Source organism: Taudactylus pleione, unplaced genomic scaffold (assembly GCF_031769625.1).
Source record: "Taudactylus pleione unplaced genomic scaffold, aTauple2 ptg000070l, whole genome shotgun sequence".
NCBI lineage: Eukaryota > Metazoa > Chordata > Amphibia > Anura > Myobatrachidae > Taudactylus > Taudactylus pleione.
In genome coordinates this window covers 17818593-17845878 of record NW_028284472.1, presented here as the reverse complement: position 1 = coordinate 17845878, position 27286 = coordinate 17818593, and the positions used below count along the sequence as shown (strand labels likewise).

The window sequence follows — 27286 nt, the reverse complement described above, 5'->3', positions numbered from 1 at the left end:
CTGTGATGGAAAAAACCGTATAACATAACGTTAATAATTTTGAAATAACTGCTGAACAAAAACTTGAAAACGGAACAAAAACAGGGAAGGGAAAACTTGAGTTGTTTAAGCGACCCAGATGGAGGTGAACAACACCAAACCTCTTCTTTGAGGGCAAAGGTGAAAAGAACTCCAATCCCCCTAGCGGCGGGTAACATAAGGCACTGGGTTTCCTAAATGACAAACTCGCCAGGGGCGCCACTACTTCTGTAACTTATCACCCCTTATATAACCCTTGTAAGCTGAAGACTTCCATCTACCCAAGTGATTAATTGCCTCCGTGGAAGAACCTGATGCTGCAGCGCAAGTTGCCGCCCCAATCCTAAACGAATGGGTGCCGTACTCCTCAGTCGGCAAATCCAAAGCTATCAGGCATCTATCGAAAACGCTTGCAAACTGGAACTTAGATAGGGGGTAAAGATCTTCATGAATAAGCCATTGAGCTCCACCTCTAGGACGCTGCTGATTATATCTGTCAGCTAGAGTGACCGGGCAGATGCTCAGCTCAGGGTGCGAGGGAACAGAGGGCCTGATTCAGAGCCGGACGCTCTGACAAGAGCGCTCGCTCTGAATCAGGGCCGTCCTACCTAAACTTGGAGCGGCCTCCTGGCCACCTGACCACCCACAGCATATGCGAGCGGCCAAAAAGATGGTCGCGATGGTCAAGACCATCGCGACCATCGGGCTTGCGACGAGACCCTGCGGTAGGGTCTCGGTGACCGCAAGCCCTGGAGTGATTTTGGCTCTATCAGAGCCGAGAGCACTCCCACTGACATCACTAGTGACGTCAGTGGGGCCGGACCCAGACGGTAGGCGTTCCCATGGGAACGCCTCTGTCTGGCAGCCACGCCCCCGGCACGCCCACCAAAGGGGGCGTGCTGTCAATCAACATCGACAGCACGCCCCCTTTGGTGCGAGACCCGGAGCGACGGCTTCCCCGTCGCTAGCCGGGTCTCGCGCATGCGCACTAGGGCACCATCGACCTGCTTGCGAGCGGGTCTGAATCAGGCCCAGAAATCCAACGCCCCCGACCCATCTGATCCGTTTTTGACTTGTGTATTTTTAACAATATGGCACTTTCTTTAACTACAACATTACACAAAAGCAACCCTGAGTTGACTGATGCTTTATATTTAGCCACTAACTCCCCAACCCGTAATGCGCCAAAAAATGCGAGCACAAAAGCCAAACTAAACAAATTCGCTTCAAATTCACCTTTGGCTACTCCTGAAACTGCCAACACTAAACCCTTCAACATACCCACATCTATTGGCCTACGGGAATAGGCCGGAGCCGCCCGCTCCCTCGCCCCCAGCCTCTCATCGCTTTAGTAATGATGAGAAATATGAAATGCCAGCTAAGGTGCCAGACATCGAAGCTTTTGAACGTCCACTTTCATGCCCCTGCCACACAAATTCAGACATGCTGACCTGCAGCTCCTTACCCGGCTCGGAGTTTGCTAGAAAAACTTGCCATTCATTCCAAGCTGTGGAATAAGACCTCAATATACCTGGCACGAGTACCGTCAAAATGAGTCCTTCCATGACGGATTTATGATCTGCCAAACAAAATCAGGACAAGGCAAACCATGAATCCTGGCAGCCGGGGCCAATGACCTAAACCTCACCCACTGGAACCGAGACAAGGCATCAGCTATCCCATTCTCCACACCAGGAACGTGCCTGGCCCTAAAATCAATGTTTCTCAACAGACAAACAAAAACTAAATGCCTAAGCAGCCTGAGCACTTGGGGGCAGACCGACCTCTGGTTGTTAATGGCTTGAACCACCCCCAAGTTATCGCACCAAAACACTATTCTCCGATTGCTAAACTTTGAAGCCCAGAGCTCCACCGCTACCACAATTGGAAATAGCTCCAACAGGAGCAAATTACGTGTCATACCCTCACAATGCCACGAATCGGGCCAAGCCTCTGTGCACCATTCCCGCCAAAAAATGCTCCAAAACCTAATGCCCCTGATGCGTCTGTGAACAATTGAAGTTCGTGATTGGTTACAGACGAAGCGAGCCAAATGCGAACCCCATTAAACTTCCGCAGGAATCTTAACCAAACCTTAAAGTCTTCCTTCATGTCTGCCGAAAGGCGGACCATGTGGCAAGCTTTTTTGACGCCGGCAGAGGCACGCTCCATAATGCGACAAAAAACCCTACCCATGGGAATGACGCGACAAGCAAAATTCAGCAAACCTAATAGCGACTGCAGTTGCTTCAGAGTTATTTTCTTAACTGATGTAAAATGCAATAACAACTCGCTGATCCTCTGCACCTTATCACAGGGGAGCCTGCATAAACCCAAATCAGTGTCGATTTCAATACCGAGGTAAGATAAACTAGTAACGGGGCCCTCCGTTTTTTTGTGTGCAATGGGAACCCCCATTGAACCAAAAAGCGCCTTGATCGAAAAAAGCAGGTCACTACAGACTGCGCTATCGACCGGCCCTACTAAAAGAAAATCGGCAAGATAATGAGCGACGCCTGCATGGCCAGTGCCCGCTTGTAGACACCACTGCAAAAAGGTGCTAAAACACTCAAAAAAGGAACAAGACATAGAACAGCCCATGGGCAGACACTTACCTATGTAAATTGAATCACCAATCCGAAAACCCATGTACTTAAATGATTCGGGATGCAGTGTGCTTATATCTTCTTCGATATTTTAAGATCTGGATTTGTAAGAAGCCCTGTTAGATTATTGGTTTATTAATAGACTGTTCATATTGTGATGATATTGTGCTTTAGGAGTTTGTGTAGCCCTGCAAAGTCTTCAGTTTACAATGGAAATGCTCTCCCTACTCACTATGGTCACAGCAGTGTCCCTGCGTCCAGTGAGGATGACAGGAACATATATATATATAATCTGGTTTGTGCTTGCAGATGAGTACAAGAGTAAGGTGGCCTGCGAAGACGACCGCTTGCGGCTGACCTGCAAGAGGAACACCGTCATTGCAATCTACTCAGCTACATTCGGACGACTCCAGGGTGGCAACCTGGAGTGCCCATTTCAGAATCTGGGCATGCCTTCAGTTGGTGAGTACACACCAGCCAGCTGGATCTGCTGGGTCCTGAATGAAAGCCTGGCCACGCTTGCACCATAGTAGGTACTGATTTCAAGTAACGGATCTGATATCTTGCACATGCATGGCCCTAAATGGATCGCTATGTCCAAGATTCATGGGATTTGTGTGATAACAGATACTTGCGTATGTCTGAAAATGCTGCACTTATCTGACTTTTTTCGGTCTGATTGGGCAGTTATTGGATTCTCTGTCTATGCAAAGTTTTAAACTCAATTCTCAGCAAACTTTATCTGCATACACACAGCCCTGCCGTCTCCCTGCCTATGTGGACAGCATAAGATGTCTTGCTTACAGTCTTTGATATGGTTCCCAGGACAGCTTCTCTATCCAATAGATGTCCTATGCAGCGCTGCTCACTGGTAAAGCACATAAGCAGCATCACGTGCCCAGTCATTCATTCAGGACATTCTCAGTCACAGCCAGTTTGCTTTTTGGAGTGTTAGAAGCCGTAGCATTTGAAGGAACCCAAGCAAACGCTAGGAGAACATACAAACTCCACACAGATATACCATGTCTAGGAATTAAGATCATAGCCATTAATGATAACCACTAGGCCACAATGCTGCCCCCATTTTCTGCACTAAAGCTATCCATATATGGCCAATTGGATTGTCTCAGAACAATCTGGCTCAAATAAATCCATGAGCCAAACATAATAGCTTCCACATAATATCTTCACTCTCCTTCTTTCCCCAAGTTTAGTGCCTAGGTGCCATTTGTGACTCTGACTCCCCCCTCTCCCCCACATACAGTCTGCAATATTTCCAGAATCGGGCCCTTCCTCACACTGGAGGCTATAAAATGATCATTCATGTCCTCATCATTTCCCACCTTGATTACTGTAATCTGCTCCTCCCTGGCCTTCCTCACTCCTATCTCGCCCCTCTATTGTCTATCCTAAACTCTGCTGCCAGACTCAATTTCCTCTCTCGTTGTTCTACCCCTGCCAGTCCTTCCACTGACTCCCTGGACCAATCAGAATAAAATTCCAAACTTCTATCTCTCACCTACAAACTTTCAACCTCGCTGCTCCTCCCTATATTTCCAACCTCATCTCCTCACATACTGCTGCCCACCAGCCAGCCCCCCACTTACCGAGTGAATTGTGGCCATGGCCCCTCGATTTGCAATGACAGTAATCGCAGCAATGTATAGCAGGGGGTGGGGCCACGTTAATGCAATTGCGACATCACGCACCCTGCATCACCAACCTCTGCCGCGCCAAGCTTACTGCATCGACATATGAAGATGGGCGGTAGAACTGCGCTCTCGTTGACCAAGGGGTGGTGTGTTGTGGTTTCGGGGTGCTGCACCTTTGTGTGGGAGTACCTTTCCCGCACTGAATACGTATGAGGGGTAAGATGTGCTCTCTCTGCTCGTAGTGGTGATGACTTGTGTGTGTTTGTGAGTGGTGTTAATTGGAATGTTTCTTCTGGTGGTGCTGGTGGTTTGGGAGTGAGAAGGAGGGTGTGATTGGGTATGGAGTGTAGTTTGGAGTAATGTGAAAAGGGGAATAAGATAGGATCAAAATGAGGCCAGCGAGACTCAGTAGTTTGGGGCAAAATCTTTTATTGAGTAGTCACAATGCTGCTCTGTTGAGATCCCGGGCAGGTGGGTGGGGTTCTGTGATGAGTGGTGATGAGATTGGGGAGATAGGTGGACCCCTTCAGGGGGCTCCTTCCCGTGCGGTTCAGTGACCTTGCACGTCACCCCTGCTGGACCTATGGTCGACAGTCTAGGAAGTCTCAGGGGGTGGGGGGATGTGCAGAGTGGGTTGGAACACCTGTGCGGCGTCCCGCATGTTGGTGCGAGTCTTGGCAGTACTTACCTACCGGTAGGTGTTTTGTTATGGTGATGTAGGTCAACGTTGCAGATAGGTTGGAAGCTGCAGGTTTGTTGGTGATCTGGATCAGCGTGTTGCTGGTGTGCTGCAGGTGCACGGCTGTTCTGATTGGTCTGCGGAGGTCAGCGACTGGAGTGTGCAGCTGAGGTTGGCTCTTGGTCGTGCTGCTGGTGGTGCAGAGCCAGAGGTGTGGATGGGTGAGCTGCTGGGAGGCTGGGTTGCAGCTTGTGTACTAGGACCACCCCTGGGACGAAGGGGTGGTCTGCCCGGGATACTGATTGGATAAAAGCCGGGAAGGAGGGGGGGATATGGAAGGTGTGACCGGGATGGAGCTGGTCACTGACGATGTTGGCTGTGCGGACTTGCGGCCGGATGTGCGGGGTGCTCTCTGCACTGACGGTCCCTTGTGGAAATGGGGATCGAAGGTGGAGACAACCCTGGCCAGGAGTCAGTTGTTGAGCACGCCTGGGAAGGATGGGGGGGAGAGAGGCTGGTCCGTGGTGGAGCCGGTCACTGGAGGTGTGAGCGGTGCAGACCAGCGGGCGGGTGGGCTGAGAGCTTTCTGCACTGGTGGTCCCTGGTGGGGATGGGGATCTTTAGTGGATTTAGTGGAGGTCAGCCTGGATCGGTGTCAGGTTTGATGTGAGGGTCTCCAACGTGTTTCGGCACAGGTGCCTTCTTCAAAGAGGTGTGAGAGGATCAATGCTTCTGAGATTCTTATGTAGTGCACTTCCGGGGGTGGGGGTGTGGTCAGGTGATTCACGGGGCCAATGGTGCATTTGAAAGGTAATGCGGTGCTGGTGTGTGCAGGGACTAGCAGGAGTGATAACTGTAATCAGATTAGGCCAATGGGAAAGAGGGGCGTGTTTGTATGTATTAGCAGAGCTGTTAATGTTGCTATGGTTACACGTGATCCATGCGGGGACAGTATAGGAGGCTGGTCGGGATACTTGAATGTGTTGTGTGCTTTTCATGGGCGTGTGTTGCCAAGTTGGGTTGGACGGGGGTCACTTGCGTAGGTGTCAGTGAGACAGGGTGGGGGCGTGCATATGGGATTTTATGGGGGCGTGCGTATGCATCGACAGCCTGATTGCCCGATCATAATGGGGGCAGGTAGAATGGCAGCAAGTATGCTTTAAAATACCTCTTTAGTTATTTTGGTAAATCAACTCCTATATTTTGCCTACTAAAACATTGTAACAGGGTGTATATCTATTACTGCCATCAGAATGCCAGTCCTCTTCATCCCTTCCACTCATGACCAAGCGTTGCCAAGGCAGGAGAAGCTGCAATGTCTATGCCAGCACCTATGAGTTTGGCGAACCTTGTTACCCTGGAGTCCGCAAGCACCTTAATGTCATCTACACCTGTGGTGAGTCCCTGTTGCTTTGTGTCTCTCCAGTGCTGTGTAGTCACCTGCTCTATGGCTATTGCTTTGTTGTAGCTTTCCACTGACGAATGGTAAAAAAAAGCCCCATATAAAAATATTCACACATATATGTGAAAGTGCCCCCCACACACTTTACATCTGGGGGTAGATTTAATAAAAGTCGTAAAACAGACATGTGGTGATGTCGCTCATAGCCACCAATCAGATTCTGTCTATCATTTTCTAGAATGCAATGGGGAAATGTTAGCTAGAAACTGATTGGTTGGTATGGGCGACACCACCACTTGTCTTTTTTAGAAGCTTTGGTAAATCTACGACCACGTGTCCAATTTAGGGGTCTGTTTATTATTGGCGGGTCAGCGTTTCTTTCCGTGTCAGTGTATATCGCAGCAATACAGAACGCATTTCAGCTGCTATTTACCAATCGGAAACCTCTCCTACAATTACCGCTCAGCCAGGTCTGAACCCGCAGTAAAGTTATCACACTAGTGATTATATTCTCTGGCACGGTCTCTAATCGGTATTGGCGCCTGTGTTCCAGTGTCTCATTATTAATGCGTAGCTACGAAAAAGCATTCCAAATCGTCGCAATATGCGGCTTTAATGGAACATGGGTGGGATGTACTAAGCATCGCATCTAAAGATGGCGTTACCCACTGGGCCCAAACTCCGGAATGTATCACATTCCGTAGCTTGGTACGTATGAGAAATGCCGTTTTACTGTGGGGTTTTACCGCAGTTTTGACCTTAGTACATCCCGTCCAATGTGACACATGTGTCCCATGGCCTCAGCACTTGCGTTACCTGCTTCTACTGAGCTATTTGTTTGCTGTGACGGAATGATCAGCTTAGTGGTACAGAAATCGTGTGCAGCTGTCAGAATATCATGTTAACAACATAGTTGCACCCTTTCTAGCCGAGCTCGGGATGCTGTGAGCAGTCGCTGTACAAGTATTGATTTCAGCAGGAGTTCATTCTTTCTTACAAAGAAAATATTTGTGTGCTACCATCATGAAATATGATATAGAGGATCCAGCCACGTTCTATAATACACATACTGTACATGTATGATCTGTGCCAGTAGCCTGCGCATGCAAATGGCTCTTAACCCCTTCGTGACTGTAGGATATTTTATACCTTGTTGACCAGGCCACATATCAGGGTTTTGATAGATGTCTGCAAAGCAAGATTATATATTTATTTTTAATGTCTGCATAAATTATATATACTGTAGTAGTAGTTTGCAGAATGTGAGTTATGTTATAGTTACCAGCAGTTTACAGGCAGGGGTGTATCTATGGGTCTGAGCACCCCTGGCAAAGTAAGAGACTGGTGCCCCCCCTGTTGGCAGTTAGTAAACAGACACCGTGGTGGCTGTAGGGGCTGTGATCGCCCCCCTCGATCGTCATCCAGCGCTAATGCTTCTGACTGAGGGCCTGATTCAGCAAGGAATGCAAAGGAGAGAAGGCACGCACTCGGCCGATGTTTCAGCTCTGCGGATGCATCGCAGTGCGTGAACTAGCCATTGCGATTGGTACTGTGTGTGCAGAGGCAACGCAGACCCAGAGAAAAGTGATTGACAGTGTCATTTTGTGGGGGGTGGACAGGCAAATGCAAGCGGTTTAGGGGGCATGCATAATTAAGCCCTTGCGACGACGTCCGTAGCCTGAGGTCTAGTTGCACGCAGGAAGTGGCACACATCCTGCGTGGAGTCATGTCAACCACTAATATGCTAATGTGTTCCATGGTTCTCGATGTTTCCGCTGTCTTGCGTGGTATAACAGGGCGCACGTTAAGGGAAGTGGGAGGTATTGTGTTTTGCTAGGCGTATTGCTTATTCTGCGTGCGTATGCATGTATTAGTATATACTCGCAGCGGACGGGTGCGTGCGTCTGCATCCGTGCGTTCCTTGCTGTATCAGGCCCTGAGAGATCAGCAGCAGCACAGACTTTTGAAATACAGAACTGGATGCGGGTTGCACTGCCGGGTGGAGCCGTCGCCCCCTCATCCAGCCGATGCCCCTGGCGAGTGACGTCCTGACCAACAGGAAGATATGCTCCTGTATACAGTGCAACATAGGTTGCCTACCACAGTTACTAGTTACGTCTCCCAAACTACTGCAACTCCAAAAAGAATACTCAATTATTGGGCCTGCAAACTTGGATCAAGGTGTTGCAATGACAGGACTATAAATACATAATAGCTATTGTCCTTTCTTTGATTGTATCTATTTTTTTCATTATATCTCAGGACTCATGGCAAGTCAGCTCTGATAGATCCAGTGTAACCTGACTTGATAGGCACTGTTAGAGTAGATTACCCTGGGAAATCCTTGATAACATTAAGACTCTGGTCTAGCGCGGAAGCTCCGGCTTCCATATCTGTATGCAGCGTTCATTTTATACGGTGATCAAGAGGTCCAGATCTAGAATAGGCTCAGTAAAATTTAGGACTGTCACTAATGGACAACACTGCATGGGTGATGCATTGAATGTATGCAGGGGCGTCTTAAGAGGGGAAAGGATCCCGTGTTTAGTCTCCATCTGGGGTCCCCTCCTCTCATCTCGACAGCGCACTGAGCACAGCAGGCTGAGAACTAGTAGACTCTAGCTCTGTGCTAGAGTCTACTGCGCATGTGCCGGTCCCCAGGAAAATGGCGTGGACTCCGGAGAGGTAAGTATTGCAGAAATGGGTGCAGGGTGTTTGTTGTGGGCCCCCCTGGACCCTGTGTGCACTGCACACCCTGCACTCGTTATTGATTATAGCACATGTGAGCAAGGAGGTTAGTCCACACGTTTATTCCAAACCAGGGTAGGTTTTATTGAATATAACAGGATACACATGGTAGAAGAGAAATAGCAGTCAATATGATAAGGTATCGATCCTTCTTGGGCTAAGTACTGTACAGCCGTACAGCACTGTGACGCTCCAATAACAGTCACCAACTTGTGCACATGCAGATCCTGACCTTAAAGGTCAGGCTGCTTAGGCTCCAAGTCTTGCACCTGTAGTCTAATCAGCCTGTCCTTTAAGTTTGGTGAAGAATATTTACTCAGACATGGGATGTTATTCAGACTGATGAGCCATGCGCAATAACACACAGTTAAGAGAGAGCACGTAGCAATTAACCATTTAACTACATATCAACAAAACTTACAACCTGTCCATATCCATGGCTGAACCATTAATTAGACAACCTAGGCAAATGGCCTGAGACATTGAGGAACCTGGATTGCCTTAACATGTTTTTATGATCTTTTTTGACATATGGCGTTATGTTTAAGGATATCTGTGCTTGAGAACAGATGACTTAGGGTCTGATTCAGCGAGGATTGCAGAGCGATTACGCACGCAGTCTCACTGCGATCATATGCTAATCCACTGCGATCGCTATGCCGTCGCAGCACAACATAAGGATGCCCACTTTACCTTGCACACATCCATAATACTTAGCAAGACTGCAAAACCATAGGTAACATTGAGTACCATCGCAGTCTCATGCATGTGCACAAGGTCAGACCTTACTGAGAAATTGCTAACCTTACGGTATGCAGTGAGAGCTCAGCCTGCGTATGGCATCGCAGTGGATAATTTATGCACGCCCCTGCAACGTTGTTCCAACGCACTGGCACACCTGTGTTTCGCAGACCACCCCCAAACGGTACTTCCTGTCAATGCGACGGGTCTGTGTAGCCATTGCGATCGCATGCCCAATCGCTGTGGAGTGTTCGCGAACACGCTATGCATGCACAGTACGCAACAATCAGCCAATTGCGTGCGTAATCGCAGTTGCAATCCTTGCTGAATCAGGCCCTTAGTTCCACAGTAATTTTGATTTAGCCATCTGCGATCAGGCACGGATATCCTTGAAACCTGGACTGTTAGAGAAGCGAGGACTGACTTTTGAAAACACTGAGAGAATGTCACATCTAGAGATCAATCACGTTAGAACCTCTCATTTCATTAAATCTTATCCATTTCGCCCCCTAAAATACATCTTGGATTAGCCTGCCTAATGGGGGCTACCCCTTTTATAATGAGGCCCATACATCAGCAATCAATTGGGGCAATTTCCCATTTTGCAGATGATTGTGTAAAAATATCTGCAATGTATGGGGTTCACTGATTGTCAACGCCGACCAAAAAGTGATCAGAGTCGGTAAATCAGGTTGTCAGACATGTTACATTTCACCAACCAATCTGGGCTAGATTGCTATTGTATGGTAACCATCAGCCAAATTGCCGACCGTAAAATGATGATTATTCCATGATTGGCAGATCTGTTATTTGCTAAAAATGATCTGCAAATCACTGAAAACTATCTGTAATGTATGGGTGCAGACAGGGACAGGCTTAGGCAGCAAAACAGCCATGGCATATGTCCCTGATGGGACGTGACCTCGGTGGACTGGGGTGTGGTTTGGCTGCACGGGGGCGTGTTCTAGGCACACGCCCCCGTCTCTGTGTCCCGACCGTGCAGTGTGCCAGGAGGCAGAGCTGTTCAGCTAGGGTTTCAATCCCGACTGGACCATCAGGTCATCGGCCCTTCTGGCCACTGGCATTACTAGGGGGGTGCGGGCCACACTGGGTGACAAAATCCGAGGGGGTGACACCAAAATGGCAGAGCTGCTCTGCTATTTTGGTGTCACCCCTGTCAGATGGTGTCACCGAGCAGCAACAAGTCAACAACTTAGAGAGACGTAGGGGAGAGGCTGTCAGCTGCTGGAGCACTGGGTAAGCCTACTGTGTGCCGAGAACGGTGGGACGTGATGCCCCCAAGATCGGCACACATAAGGGAACGTGGCTTCATGTAGTAAGGTCACGCCCTCTGGCATGTGCAAGAGTTCCTGCCGGCTGCATCGGGTGTCAAACATGTGAGTGACGCCACTGCTTCTGACATTTGCCAGAAGTGCCATATGGCCAGCCCGGCCCTGGGTGCAGATTGGTGGATGGGAGAATCGTGAAATCAGGGGAAAAAAATAATCGTTGAATTGTGTTTTTTTTTTTTTCTGTTGGCCTATGTGTGCACTTTACACTTTTGTATGTTTGTAGCTTTGTTTTATATTGGCCAAAGAGTATTTAAAAATTAGTGCCTCCGCCAAAGTGCAACATACCGGCATGAAACAGGGCCGATTCTCAGGAGAATTGTCAGTCTACAAAATGGTACTCTTTAATTCATAACCTTGGTGGATGTCTACATGCTTTTTTTTTTTTAATGGTAAAGCGCCGACACATTTAACATGACTAAATTTTGTATTTGAAAATATTGCTCATGTCAGTCTCTGCTGTCCGTCTGCTATGCTGTACTTTGCCAGCCCTTCCATTGGCTGGTGCAAACGCCTTCTACTCAACAAATGCCACCATCTTGCTGGGTGAGCCTATAGGCTTTGGTGGAGATCTAGGTGAGCCTGCAAAGAGCACGGCAGACACCAGGTTCCAGCCATTAGTCTATCTGCCTTTATTTATGGTTTTTTTTTTTCTTTTGTATTCCCTGATTTATCTAATAGCCTTCTTGTTTGTCTAAAGTCCCGTCTTTCCCCATTAAACCCTTCAGTTTACAGTTATTAGCTTTGCACCTCTTATTTAATCACTGTTCTATTGTCCTTCTATTACACAATCTACAGCTCACATTATATTCCTGTCACTTCTGTAAATCTCTTCACACCTTCGGCTGTTTTTGTCTCTTATGTGAGTGAGTTTACAGTGAAAGTCCCACCTCCCTAATTATAGTCCTTCCTTCAGTTCTAGACTGGTCCTTTCCCTCTCATTATCTGCCTCCATAACCTCTTACTGCCCGTCTCTAACCAGGGCCAGATTAACAATGAAGCGGACAGAACTACAGCCCCAGGCCTCCTCATGAATATAGGCCCATGGTCCTAGCAGCACGATGATAAGTCACCCAGCTGGAAACATGTCTGGCCTTACATCAGAAGTATTAAACTTGTATTTATATTTTCCTCACGAAATAATGTCATTTTTTTAATACTTTTACATATTTATGCTGGGTTATCTCAGCCGCCCCCTCCCCACTCCCTTCTGTCTTACTTATCCTGTCTCCTGTCCTCTTCTGTCCAGAAAGGGCCAGGCGTTCGCCGGTCACCTCCACTCCCTACCATTATACTTACCCCCGTTCCTAAGTGCAGTGCTTATTGGGTGTGACGTGCCCGCGTACACGATGACCTTATGATCAGGGTGCAGTTTTATAATAATAGATTGTGTGAACGGGTGTACACGCCCACATTGTACTGGCCACACCCACAAGGCACTTGCCACACCCACAAAGCCGTGGCCACAGCTACTCCTCTTCTTACGGCTCTTGATCACCCATTTGCAACTTTATGGAAATGCTGCTACAAATACCTTCCCTAGTGTACATCCGTGTGTGTGAATGCGCAAGGTATGAGATGTCCACTTTGCGCATCTGTAGATGCTGTGATACCACCTGGTGCACCATTAAAATTTGCACCAGCCCTACTTCACAGTCATGCCGCGACACTACCATAAAACGCCCGTAAGATCTCTGTGCGAATGTTCAGCCACAGCCCAGGAACGCCCGGCTCTTTTCTATGACATCTGCGATAGCTGCGTACATCTGCAGCAGCGCCTCTGTGTGTACACACTGCATAAAAACGGCACCAAATCATTGGTGTATTTAAATGGATTTGTAACGTTGAACCCAAATGTTTGCATCCTGACATTTTCAGGTGCGAATGTAGTAGGACACTGTAACGGTCACATCCGCGCTCCGGCAGGTCTCTGCAAAATACATCGCCCTCCCTTACACATGCATAGCGCGGCGTCCATGAATTTATCCCACCCCCTTTATGTGGAGCCCATAGAATCTCCGTCAGCCATAAAACAAGCATTAGAGCAGATTTACTGGCAGGAAGAATAGAACAACACATGATGATGCTTCTAATTTTGGAATTTATTTTTAGAACACTGCACAGTTTTAATTAGATTTTGCATAATAACATTATACAGGAGCTTAATGATAAATCATAATCTTATTCCAACTTATTCTAACTCCTGGAAGTAACCCATTTAAGTCCCGTGCACTAAAATCTAGAATAGAGAAATCAAATGTATGCGTTCTGCCAAACCCACGTCTTGCTAAACAGTCTGCACTGAATCCTGGATTTAGCGGCATATAACTATTGAGTCAGGAAATGTTAATTTATTGTGACACAAAGTCTGATTCGTTACGGATCACAACTGCGAATGCAATAGTGATTACGCACACAGTTCAACTGCAATAGTATGCTAATCCATTGCGATCGCTTACCACACATCCGTAATGTTTAGCAATCGAGTGCCATCACAGTCTCACGCACACTTGCACACTATGAGTCCTCAGGCTGCGTATGGCAGTGTATAATTTATGCCCGCCCCTGCAACGGCATTCAAACGCACTGCCACGCCTGTGTATCGCCGACTCCACCCCCATCACCACCCACAAACTGCATTTCCTGTCAATCACTCTGTGATGGGTCTGTGTAGTCACTGTGATCGCATTCCCGATCGCAGTGGCTAGTTTTGTGCACTCACACTGCGATGCATACTCATGCGCAGATCGCAACATTCGACCAATTGCGTGCGTATTAGCAAGTGCGATCCTTGCCGAATCAGGCCCACAGTCAGTTGTATACTGTATGTACAGACAACACTGACCAAACCCCCCCCCCCCCCCCTGAGGGCCTATAAACACTGCCCTTTGGAATGTTTTAGAGTCCTCTGGGAGATTAGTAGACACTAATTGTATCCTGGCTAGACCATTGCAAAGCTCTCCTCTGTGGCTCACCACTGGGCAGGCTGGCTGCACTCCAGGCTGCAGCTCTATTCCAATATACTCTTCCTTCATCTCCCCAAGTTCTGTTCCCCTATGCCAGTCTCTACAGGCAATCCCCAAACGGAACTTTTGCTCTACACATGACCCCTTTCCCCTCTCGCTGATGCTTCACAGATTTATCTTGTGGTGCACCTATTCATGCCTCCAAACATTCACAGAGTCTCCAAACTTATATCATGGCTCCACAATAACTCGCTACACTCACCATATATTTTAGTCCTTCACAATCTTAACAGCAGTCTGTCAAATGACAAGTTCTCCCACCATTTTGTTTCTACCCCTTTTCCTTTAGATTGTAAAATCTTTGGACTAGATGTGGAACTTCTTTGTCAGTGCAGGAGGCAAGGGGCGGGATGTACTAAGCTTGAAAATGTGGATAAAAACGACAAAAACGCATTTCCATATGTACCAATCTCCGTAATGCGATACATTCCGCAGCTTGTACCCGGTAGGTGGCGCCATCTTTTTACCCAATAGTAGCCTATGGGCTTCTATCCGCAATTCTCCTGGGACGGATCCAATCGGATCCATCGCAGCGTCCCCGGCTGTGACGTGTGACCTTTTGTGCAATGCGCAGGGGAACTTCTGGATATGAAACCCAGAAGACCCTCTATCCGAGTCTATCGCAAATGTCCGCTCTTATCAGGAGAGCTGTCCTTTGGGACTTTAATTGCATTTCTAAGTAGATAGCGGCATAATTGACGTTGGTGTGTACTTGATAAGTGGCAGGATGTACCGCATTGCCAATGCAATGCTTAGTACATCCCGCCCAGGGTCTCTAATGGCGCCAACCTACCAGTCCCCATGTTTTTTACGTGTCCTGAAGGTGATTGTGATTTATGCTGAGGCACGGCTACCATATAAGTCTGTGCAGCATGTGCAAGTGGCCACGTGCTGCCTGTGTAACGCTACAGGACAGGACTACAAAAACCAGCTGCCTCCTGCTACAGGCCCTGATATTCTTTAGGTGTCCTCACCTGCAGGCGTCTCCCAATACACTCAGGTAAAGTTCTTATTCCTTTTGTCTCTTGTTTGTATACATTTTAAACAATGTTATTGTTATAATTACCTACATGTAGTACTTAGGGCCAGATTCAGCAAGGAACGCACGGATGCAGACGCACGCACCCGGCCGCTGCGAGAATGTGCTACTGAATGCACACGCACGGCAATCGCAGCAGAATAAGCTGACGCCCAGCACTACATAATACCACCCACTTCCGTTTACTTGCGTCCTCTATACCTGGCAAAACAGCGGAAACATCAAGGGCTTAATTATGCACGCCCCTGAAACGCCGTCCAAACGCACAGGCACACCTGCGTTGCCCGACCACTCCCCCGTCGCCACCCACAAACGGCACTTCCTGTCAATCACTTGTCCCTGGGGCTGCGGACTCCCTGCGTACGCATACTTCATCGCACTGGCCGGTACGCGCACGTGCACTGCGATGCATGCGCAGAGCAAAACCATCGACCGATTGCGTGCGTCTGCATCCGTGCATCTCTTGCTGAATCAGGCCCTTAGTACAGTGCGCTTTATATGTAAATTATATAGGAGACACCTTTTCAAAACTCTTTTACAAATTTGCCTTGGTAGTTGGTACGCATTAGACTGCAAGATGTTGCATGCCCAGCAGAATTTTGCCTGAAGTGATCCAAGTCCTCGCCCAAACATACTACACAATACAATGTAGTCCATTTATTAATTATTGGGCTTTTGACCTGATAATTATAAATTCTTATCGCTGCTATTCACGTCAATAAGAAATTAAGTACCTCTGGGATTAAGAATTGAAGAGAAATGGGAAAGAGATCTAAGGCGATACTGATATAAATAAATAAATAAAATATATACTTGAACCAAAGAGGTCGTCGAAATTGAGATTTCTCCTTTTCTAAAAATGATCCACTCCGTAGAATGGGAAATGAAATTTAAACAAAAACATAAAAGAACATATGTGAAGTAATATCAAAATAGATACACATCAAAATAACAGGATTTTTTCCCCCTTTGTGTTCTAAAGAAGAAGAAGGTGGTATCCGTTTTTTTTAGGGGTGAGCGGGTTCGGTTTTACTCGGTTCTTATCGCCACTTTACCGCAAATTTGTCTTGATTTTATTCGCTATCCAAAACACATGTTCGGCGATAGCCAATAAAAAGATCCGGGTAAAACCGAACCCGCTCACCCCTAGTTTTTTTATCTTTTATTCCAAAGTAGATATCAGACAATCAAGTTGGGATAGGTCCTCACCACCTCAAATCATAAAGATGGGCGTACCATAAACTCACTTAGTACGTGCGTGGGAAATACATATAAAGGTATCTTTCAGTATACTTCACCGTGTGTCACACAAAGGGCTAATAAATAGGCATACCCCAACTCACATGATGAAAAGTTGGGATCAACATTTATTTCTCAGGAAAAGGTAAAATCCAATGGGGGATTAAATAGATAAGAAATCCGTATGTAAAAAAACTTATTGATGAGGTGTCACGCAGTGGATGGGGTATGACTTCAAAACATTATTTATTGACAAAATAGGGATAATAAAACTAAAAATGAGCAACATCAAAATTAGATATTAAAGTTGACATCAGAATCCATGGTCAAATTATTGATGGAAATTAGAAGTAATAGCACAGTATCTCTTCTTACAGGTAAAAGGTCCAGACTAAAACCCGTATTAGATCTACTGTGTACCTCAAAATATAAGTCCAGGTCTCTCTGATAGTCCAAAGGTTGCCCACAAATCTCTCCACCAACGCCGTTTCGATCCTCCGTGGATCTTTATCAAAACCTTGATAAAGATCCACGGAGGATCGAAACGGCGTTGGTGGAGAGATTTGTGGGTAACCTTTGGACTATCAGAAACTTCTTTAGAACACAAAGGGGAAAAAAAATCCTGTTATTTTGATGTGTATCTATTTTGATATTACTTCACATATGTTCTTTTATGTTTTTGTTTACATTTCATTTCCCATTCTACGGAGTGGTTCATTTATAGAAAAGGAGAAATCTCAATTTCGACGACCTCTTTGGTTTAAGTATATATTTTATTTATTTATTTATATCAGTATCGCCTTAGATCTCTTTCCCATTTCTCTTCAATTCTACATTTCTCTACTTGTTTGGGCAGGTATAGGGATTGAGATTGGGCTGACACAATACCTTGCGCCAGAATTCTACCCATTTTCCTATTTTGTGACCTCTGGGATTAAAATACACACGCTATGATAGGAGCCCATCCCTGTAATGCGTAATGAGATCGCATTAGCTTTTCTTTGCCCGGGACCGCCACGCTAATGCGCATACGTGGTCTGCTGAAATCTCCGATATCTTCTGCAGTTCCCGTAGAGGCATTCAGGGGATACTTAATATATAACGGGTGCTTTCAGGGGATATCCAGCAACCATTAATTGATAAACAGACCCCAATGAATTCACAGCTGCCATAAAACACCTGGATAATGGATAATACCCTACGTGACATTATCATATATATATATATATATATACATATATATATATATATATATATATACATACATACATACATTACGGAGTGCTTTTGACTTGACTATAATAATAATATTCTTGCTGGGAGGCCAAAATACTCTGTTGTAAGATATATAACTTCATTAACTATTATTAACAATATATAATGTATAGTCAAACGAAATCTAAAACAAATAATAATTTTAGCGAAGGTTGTGACATTGGTAAGAGAAAGAAAATAGTAACTGGAGGGTTCTCCTGATTTCTGCAAAGAGGAAAAAAAGAATAAATATATATATATAGAATTATAAATATTTTTAATCATTGAAACAATAGTTGCACAAAACTGTTGGCGCAAAATGGACAGTTGAGCCAGTTATACAGCAAACACCCCTCCCCCCCCTCCCCCCTCCCCCCTCCCCGAGCGCAATTTCACTTATCTCTAAAATATAGATCCGTACAAAGAAGTGAATGTAATTTGGTGATATATTCTTTATGTAGCTGCTTTCTGTGTTCAGTAGCCTTAATGTAGAAGTAGAGTCTGTCTGTGACACTGGGCAGCTGCGCACTTATTAGGGACACGCAGCCGTGTTCTCTGTCCTGCTGAGTGAAGCCAGGCTCTGCTCTCCACTTTCCCAGCTTGAAAGGGAACCACTTGGAGCAGCTTGTAGAGCTGACAGATAATTCACCACTGAATGACTAGTCTACACAGTCAATTATCTGAGGGCTGTTTAGGTAATTGGATCATGTTCATATAAACACACATTTGTCTGAGTCCTGTGGGTGCTGCTGCGTATAGTGAGCTGGAATATGAGAGGGAGTGTGCACAGTAACACTTGGTATGCTGTGGTGTTCCCAAGTTTGTATAACAAACCCATTTGCCTGATCTTCTTGTTTGAAGGTTTCGATTGGCGTGTAAGCATTGCAGCGTTAGCTGTGCAAACAGACAGGGGTAGCGGGCACTCAGCATAGTCCAGGTCCAACCTGTGTTTTTCTAACTGAAAACAAACAACTGAAGAGACTGCATTAGGTACTTTACTTATAAGTTGCCTTTCAGAGCGGTCCTGATGGACATGACCCCACGCATTTCCCCGCACTGTCAATCTCATATGCCACCCACGGTGGCTGCTATTAGGGATTGGTCACATAGTACTTCTTTGTGTGTCTTTAAACTAAACCTTCATTTATTAGAATATTACAATCTACAGGTCAGTGGTTTAAAATAGATAGCACATGCATTACACACGATTTATGGCAGTATTAGCTAGTCCTGATCATCAAATGGTGTACAAAGATGGGCTTGCTTTAACCGATTAAGGGACGTATTCAATTAGAAGCGAAAAGCAGTTTTCCGCAAAAAAGTATCGCCGATCGCGGCTTTTCGCGTGGTCGGGACTTATCTCCAAATTCAATTCCAGCCAGTTTTCGCCTACGCGGAAAGTCGATGTAATGTGATAGGCGAAAAAGACTCGCCTAAGAATAGCAGGAGAAAAGTAGGAGCAAATTTTTTTGGGGGGTGCAAACGTGGGGAAACTACTCAGAACCCTTGGGACAGCCCCCCCCAAAGGACAACTGTGTCCAAAAATCCAGGGAAAAAACATCCCAACAACAAGAACACCCCAAAAAAGTACTTTCATTTTGGGGGCGGAAAAGTACAAAGTGGGGGGCCAAGCATAAAAACAAGCGAAATAGCCTTCTTAGGGGTCTGCAAGGATGGGTCAGGTGTTATTAGGATTGTAGGTGCATGCAACAGGTGCGTTTTTCACGTTTTTTTTAAACTTCACTTTAGAGACTTTACAATATGCTAGCACTCATTTTCATGTACCCCAAATTTGTCTAGACTACTTTTTTCACTAAAAACTCCTGCTTAATGCCATCCTTCACCACTTTTACAAGGATGCTAATAACAAGGATTTTAAACAACTTCGGTACCCCAAATAGTTTCATTAGGGCTTTCGGAACACTTCTACAGTGATCCCCAATGTTAGTGCATCTTTTTGGTGGGTTCAGACTGATTTCCCCTATTCTGACAGCACTTTTCTCCTGTTCTGCATTCGCCGCTTGCCGTTTTTGCCTGGTTAGTAATTGAATAGGGTGAAAAGCGGGGACGCACACGAAAAGTTTTTGCATCCAAAACACGCGATGTAGGTGAAAAGTCGGGTAGGCGGAACTTTTTTGCTGGGGCGAAACTAATTGAATACGGCCCTTAGGGAAAAATGTATAAACCACTTGTTTCTGTGTTTTCACCGAAAAGAAAAAGAGTTTTGTTACGGCGTCTTCAAAATGTATCAAAAGGCGGTCTGTGGTTATTTCCCCAGTGGAATGTTCGGTTTCTCTTAGCAATGCCAGCCGCTTCATGGTGGCAAAGTGTGATGGCCACTTACTAAGCGACTCTCGCTGCTTCATACAGTTTCCCAACAGTCATTTAATACTGGAAAGGGTTGATTCGGGAGGTGGCTTTAGATGCCCAGATACAGAGGTAATCGTGTAGACAAGTGGGACCCAGTATTTAACTTTTCTTGTCCAGATGACGTCTGAGAGCCCAGCGATGCAGGAGACCCGGTGATTACTCTATGTGAGAGAGGAGGGGGAGCCAGTGACAGCCACTCTACTGAGCAGGTCCCATTCCAGAGAGACTACAGCACTCTGTGGACTTTGCTACACCGAGCAGGGTGGCTGATATTTATGCCCAGTTGACCAGTGAAATTACCCTGTGAATAATGTCCTTAGCATGAGGACCTTGCTGTGACAAGTTCTCTGTGATATACTAATGAGATGGATGCCAAGCAGACTTAATATTTATCTTTGCCCTGGCACCCTGCTCTCGCCACTCCATGTCCATTACACTAGAATTCTAAGGGCCTGTTCTGAGGTGGGCACAGTGCCAGTGTTTGCACCGTTGCCTAATGTTTTTTGTACTGCGCATGCATCCGAATGGTTTCCTGGGAGGCAGAACATATTTTGTTGCAGAAGGAGGCAATTTCTGTGGGCAATCCTGGGAGATAACAGAGGGGTGGCTAGTCAGACGCGGATGTGTCGCCGCCAGCGACTGTGTCTTTTTTTTTTTTGCAGTTGCACTGGCACCAGCAGCCATGTTCAGGCGGATAGTCTGAGCAACCCTAGGGCTGCCCTAATGTCCGATGGTGCAGTCGATGATGTGACTTTTAACACAAATTGGCAGATTAGAGCGGCAGTTGGTGGGTGTCTTTGTACGAATTCCATTGGGTGCAGCTATATCTGTCCCAAAAGATATCTACTTCTTTATTTTTATTTATTTATTGCTTTTTAAACAACCCTGACCTTCTGGATAGGGGTGAACAATGGAATGTCTGATTATCGCATAGAATACAGCTATCTTTTGCCCATGCACAATGAAAAGCCGTCCCGACTCCCATTGTGTTCTCTTGGAGCCTGAGGATCGCAGTTGCTTATACGCACGCAATCGGCCAATTATTTCGCACTGCGCATGCATACGCATTGGAGTACGCAAACCAGATGCTGTGATCGGGAAAGCGATCGCATTGACCATGCAGACCCATGGCAGAGTGATTGACAGGAAGTGCCGTTTGTGGGTGGTGACTGAGGGGAGGGGGGGTGGTCTGGCAACTGCAGGCGTCCCTGTGCATTTCAACAGCATTGCATGGGCATGCATAAATTAGCTACTGCAATACCAGACGCAGCCTGAGGTCTCATAGCATGCGTATGGGTCCGATCAGGGGCATAGGTGGCAGCCTGAGCCGCATAATCTTTCTCCTTGTGTGCTCCCGACCCGAGTCGTGCGTGTGACGCCAGACAGGCGGAGACAGGACAGGAGTCTGGAGAGAGGAGCCGCCCGAGACGCACTACGCCGACACAGAAAAAAAGTTCTGGCTGCACCATGCATATAGGCTATATACAGCTTTATAATTTATATTTTTTTATTACATCCATCAGCCAGTATCCTGTTGATTATGTATCAGTGTACCACTGATATATAATTAACAGGTTACTCACTGCTGGGTTTAATAATAAATAAAAGGGATGGGGACCTGCTACAAATCGGTGAGGGGGGAGGCACTGCCACTATTATCAGTCATAAAAAATGCATGTGCTATAAACGTTGTGAACTAAAGTGAATGCCGCCTCGTGTGTGTGTGTGTGTGTGTGTGTGTGTGTGTGTATGTATGTGTGTGTGTGTGTGTGTATGTGTGTGTGTAGGAGCAAAGGCATCACTCAGAGACTGTAAAAGGGTAAAGCTGTGCTTTAATAAGTCAACGTTGCGGGGACAGGCTCCCCTTCCTCAAGTCTTGAGGAAACGTCGACTTAATAAAGCACAGCTTCACCTTGTTATGGTCTCTGAGTGCCACCTTTACTTTATTATGGGGATGCTGTTCTCCCAAGGAGGGCACCGGAGCAAGTCAGTCCCTGCGGGGTCCAACGTAGTGACAGATTCATTGTTTGCTGATAATTATATATATATATATATATATATATATAATTATCAGTTATTTATATAGCGCACGCATATTCCACAGCGCCTTACAGAGAATATTTGACAATGCATATCGTTCCCTGCTCCTGTGGAGCTTACAATCTATGGCCCTCATTCAGAGGGCCATAGACTGAATGAGGGCGACCGCTTGTATTTTTTAGTGCGGCCTCCTGGTCGCTATCTAAGCTGTGGGTTACCACCCACAGCTTTAGTGACCGACCAGGTTGATGGTCGTGATGGTCAAGACCATCGCGGCCATCGGGGCTTGCGACGAGACCCTAAGGTTGGGTCTCGGCAGCCGCAAGCCACAGGGAGCTTCCTGCTCTGATCGAGCAGGAAGCTCCCCACTGACATCACTGCTGATGTCAGTGCAGCCGCTCACAAAACGGCAGGCGTTCCGGTAGGAACGCCTCCATCTGTGTAGCCACCCCCCCGCCCCGCCTACAAAACTGGGTGAGCTGTCGATCAACATAGACAGCCGCCCCTTTTGTAGTGAACTCCGGAGCGTGAGAATTTCTCTCTCGCTCCAGGGCTTGCGCACGCGCAGTGCGGCCGCTGCGCGTGCGCAGGGCCTTTTACATCGACCCGGTTGCGAGCGTTCAGCACTTGCGACCGGGTCTGAATGAGTGCCTATATTCTTTACCATATTTACACACACAAGTTATTTTTTTTTTTTTCAAGATCCAATTAACCTAACTGTGGGAGGAAACCGGAGTACCCGGAGAACAAGCACTGGTAGAACATACAAACTCCACACAGTTAAGGTGCGTATCCACTTGCCAATAAAAGTGAGCGATTGAACGACTACGACATCGAAATCGTTCAATCGCTCGTTAATCGTTCAGAAATCGTGCAGTTTAATGTCGAAAATGTCCATCGATGATCGCTCCTGCTGGTCGTTTTCAACATCAACCAATCGCCTGAACATGCAGGCCAACCTGCCAATAATGACAGATTGTGCATGTTCGGGGATGAGGGAGTGTGCCTGCACTGAACGGCATATTGGCACATTACAGGATGAGGAACGACTGTACGATTACAATACAAGTGGATACGCACCTTTAGTGTTGTACATACATGCCTACCCTCCCGGTTTTCGCGGGAGGCTCCCGATTTTTCGGGTAACCCCCCGCACCCCCGGGAGGGTAGGCATTTCTCCCGCATTCTGCCCACTTCCTAGTGAAGTGGGCAGAATGAGGAGAATACCCGTGGCGATCGCGGGTCTCCGTGTAGGGTGCGGGGCTTAAAACGTGATTCTACATGAATCATGTCATTTGGCCCCGCCCCTATGCAAATTCTAGCCAATCGCGGCAATTTTGTCGTGAGGGGCGGGGCTTAATGACGCGAATCATCAGGCCCCGCCCCCCATTGCCTCCCTCCTGCTTCTCTTACCCGGGCTTCTCCCGGGAAGAGATCTTTAAAGGTAGGCAACTCTGGTGTTGTAGTGGTAATCGAATACAAGACCTCAGTGCTGTGAGGCAGTAATGCTAACCATTACACCATCCACGCTGCATGGATGGCGCAATATGTATCTAATTTGAGGGAGGCTATGCCGCGTTTATTACTTGTCCATATCGTGTTGGATATTTTCATTTAAATACCCCCTCTATGTACTAGTGAAAACTCAAAGAGACAGCAGTAGCGATAGCTACTGTTCCTGTGAGCCAGATCCTGGCTACATTGGAAGAATCTATCACATTTGTGAAAGACTCTTTTGGGGGAATCTGACAGTGCGCATGTGCTTTTCAAATGTAACATGCCCCTACATGTTGGCCAAGCCCCCAATTCAGTACAGGGGAGGGGGGGTGCCGAAACATACCCTTGCTCCGGGCACCATGGCACCTAGCACAGGGTTGGCGACTTTTAGCTCCCTACTTCCGGGAGGGAGCGGTCGGGCTTCATCAGTGAGGGGTGCGGCCAGGTAAGTGATGCGAAAACGGGGGCGGTGCATGGGCGTGATCGCGTCATCGCGGCCCCGCCCCCTCTTCACAATGCTGAGAATAATGGCATTGTGAAGCAGGGGGCGGGGCCACGATGACGCAATTCAGCGCAAATCACGTCACCGGCCCCTCCGCTGCCGGGGTTTATATGGCAATCACGGGGGGGGCCAGGCGGGTTGCCGGGGACCGGGAGGCTTGCCTGCCTTTCCGGGGGGCCGGGAGCGGCACACGAAAATTGTGAGGCTCCCGGCCGAATCGGGAGGGTAGGCAAGTATGACCTAGCTACACCTTTTGGGTCCGATGTTACCGATTAATTTTCTATGTTGCCAAAGTATATGGATGTGAGTAAGGGGAAGTGGGCGTCCTTATGTCAGGCTGAGATCGCAATGCGAATGATAACATTTACATTTCACCGCTGATATTAGCAACTGCGTTGGGTGCGTATAAGCCATAGTTGCCGACTTCCTGGCTGCTCCTTCCGGGAAGGAGCAGCCAGATCGGCAGGGCAGCGGGGGGCGTGGCCGAAAAAGGGGCCGTGTCCGGACAGGTGCCTGACGTTTGTAGGCATCACGGGGGCGGGGTCAAACCATCGCATCATTTTGGCCCCGCCGCGCTACACAATGCCAATAATACAGGCATTGTGAGGCAGGGGGCGGGGCCAAAATAACGCGAATCGCGTCACTGGCTGCCCTCGCAGCGGGGGTTAAGAGTAAATTGCAGGGGATGTCGGGAGGCTTGCCTGCCTTTCCGGAGGGGCGGGAGCTGCACCCGATTATCGGGAGGCTCCAGCCCAAATCGGGAGGGTAGGCAACCCTGGTATAAGCAGAATAGCGATCCTTGCTGAATCAGGCCCTCAGTTCACAGTCAGGCAGAATGCATTTATACAGTTCTACAGAGTGCACACATTGCTATTTATTCTGTACAGTAATCTCTGAGAGGCTGAGAGAGCTTCTTGTTGTCTTGTAATGGACTCTCTCAGCCTCTCAGCACTTGCTAGAACTGTCTCCAATGAGCGAAGAGCTGGGAATTAACGAAAGAAGAACATGGATGTCCAAATTACACCCAATGCATAATAAATGCCATTCATCATTCTGCCATTGATGAGAAAATCATCATATATCCGGCCACAAACATCTACGGTTCCATGCTGATGATGTGCAATGTCCAAGCCTCTGTCAGTAATAATACACACCTCATGTAGCTTATATAACATCACTGGATTGCACAGGACTTCTATGCCATTTGCCATTTGTGTACTATTAGAAGGATCCACATTTTACAAGCTGCAATTTTTATTCCTGTTTAATTAGAGCATGTATAAGACATTGGGGCATTGAATGACGTGGTACCACGGCAGCCTCCTGTTACGCCCGCTGCGCCCTCATCCTTTGGCCTCTCCGCTATGTTCTCCTGAGTCATTCAATCATTTGTTTACATTGCTAAGTCTGTCTAGCACAGATCACAGGCACCTGCGTCCTCAGCACAGAGCAGCGCTCATTTCCCATAAACTGAGCATGCTGACACTCTATTGTGCAAGTTATTATTATTGAAAGCATGTGTGCTGAGGGTATGGGGGCCAGCTTTTCTGATCTCCCCAGATTTCCCAAATTCATATAGTATTACTGAAAATAATGAGGGAATAGCACATTTATGACACATCTTCCCAATGTGCATTTCATTACCTCTCTGCAGGCCATTGTGTAATAAGTGAGTCACAGCTTCATAGTAAATATATATACTGCATTCACTTTAATACCGGTTATTTATTTGTTAGAATTTTGTTTTGATTTTTTTTTTCTTTTAGTTTGTTGTTGGCCTAGGTCCATGTGTATAAATACAATTATTATTATTACAATTATTATTATTAACATTTTATGTAGCACCAATATATTACACGACATTCTACAGAGAATGTTAATCGTTTGCAACAGTCTCTACCCCTTTGGGGCTTACAGTCTAAAAAGCACACACAATAGCATGGACCTACCGGCATGTTTGTGGTTTGTAGGAGGGAGAACATCCAAGCTCCACACAGACAGTGCCCTGGTTAGAATAGAAACCATGACCCCAGCACTGAGAGACAGCAATGCTACTAACTTAGACTATAGTCACCCACTCTCTCGATATATCCGGGAAACTTTCAAGTTTGGGGGAGTTTTTCTGGTTCCCCGGATAGCTGCCAACTGTTTGGCATGATGCCCTCTTCTCCTGAATAAGTGGGCCAGCGAGGGGGTGTGATGACGTCATACAGCCATGATTCCTGCCTTCAAGCCATAATGCTGCAAATTGCGGGGGGGCTGCTACAGATCTCCCAGAGACCTCCCAGCAAAGCGTGGCATGAACGGACTAGTCACATGGAGGCTGATTTCGGAACAAAGCAAAAAAAAACAAACAAACAAATAACTTTGCACCGGGGCAAACCGTATTGCGCTGCAGGTGGGGCAGATGTAAAATGTGCAAAGAGAGTTAAGGTGCGTACACACAGTACGATATCTACGAACGATAACTATATCGCTCAATGATATATCATTCATATTGTTAATTTTTATGCAGTGAACGACCTACGATGCGCGTTCCCGCATGAACGATAATATCTATGATCGTCCATATATGCAGGCCAATCTGGACAATATTCTCAACTTTGCCTGTTCAGAGATGTGGCAGGATGACTTCACTGAAAGATATCTTTCAAAGATATGCTGCATACGCACGGTACGATCTGTACATAGGCAAACGCAGGGGGGTTTCCGTCTGCCTGGAAACCCCCCTCCCCAGTCCGCATCATGACCACAATAGAAATAGTATTATAATAGACTGTTACTACTAGTGCTACATGTTCTTCTCAGTGTCACAAATGAAATAATTAGCACAACCTGTGGATCTTTTAACATGTATCAGTCAGTAATAAATAGCCTGTGCACTAACTAGAAGATCTGGAAAACATGCACTGTTAGAGATGCATTGCTATAGAACCCAATATGTACATATATGTCCAGGGCAGTGCTAGGTTCTTCTGCTGCTCCTCCAGGCTACCAGACTTGCTACAATAGTCTGGAATGGTGCCCACATCTAAAATAAATACGTTCAGCTCAGGCAGGATGGCCCTACTGACACATCTCATGCCTTACTGTGATCACTGGTCCTGTATATGCTAGAATTATT

The 27286-nt window shown here is 46.8% G+C and overlaps 1 protein-coding gene across 5 annotated transcripts in view; it reads left to right on the top strand.

Annotated features, from left to right (window-relative positions):
- The window catches only part of EVA1A (eva-1 homolog A, regulator of programmed cell death), a 477272-nt gene that overhangs the window by 256536 nt on the left and 193450 nt on the right, over positions 1 to 27286 (top strand). For all 5 annotated transcript variants that reach the window (XM_088467277.1, XM_088467276.1, XM_088467280.1 and 2 more), the window contains 2 exons: positions 2934 to 3086; positions 6208 to 6351. In XM_088467277.1, the coding sequence (XP_088323403.1) occupies positions 2934 to 3086; positions 6208 to 6351 (297 nt within the window). The remainder of the gene's footprint in view (positions 1 to 2933; positions 3087 to 6207; positions 6352 to 27286) is intronic.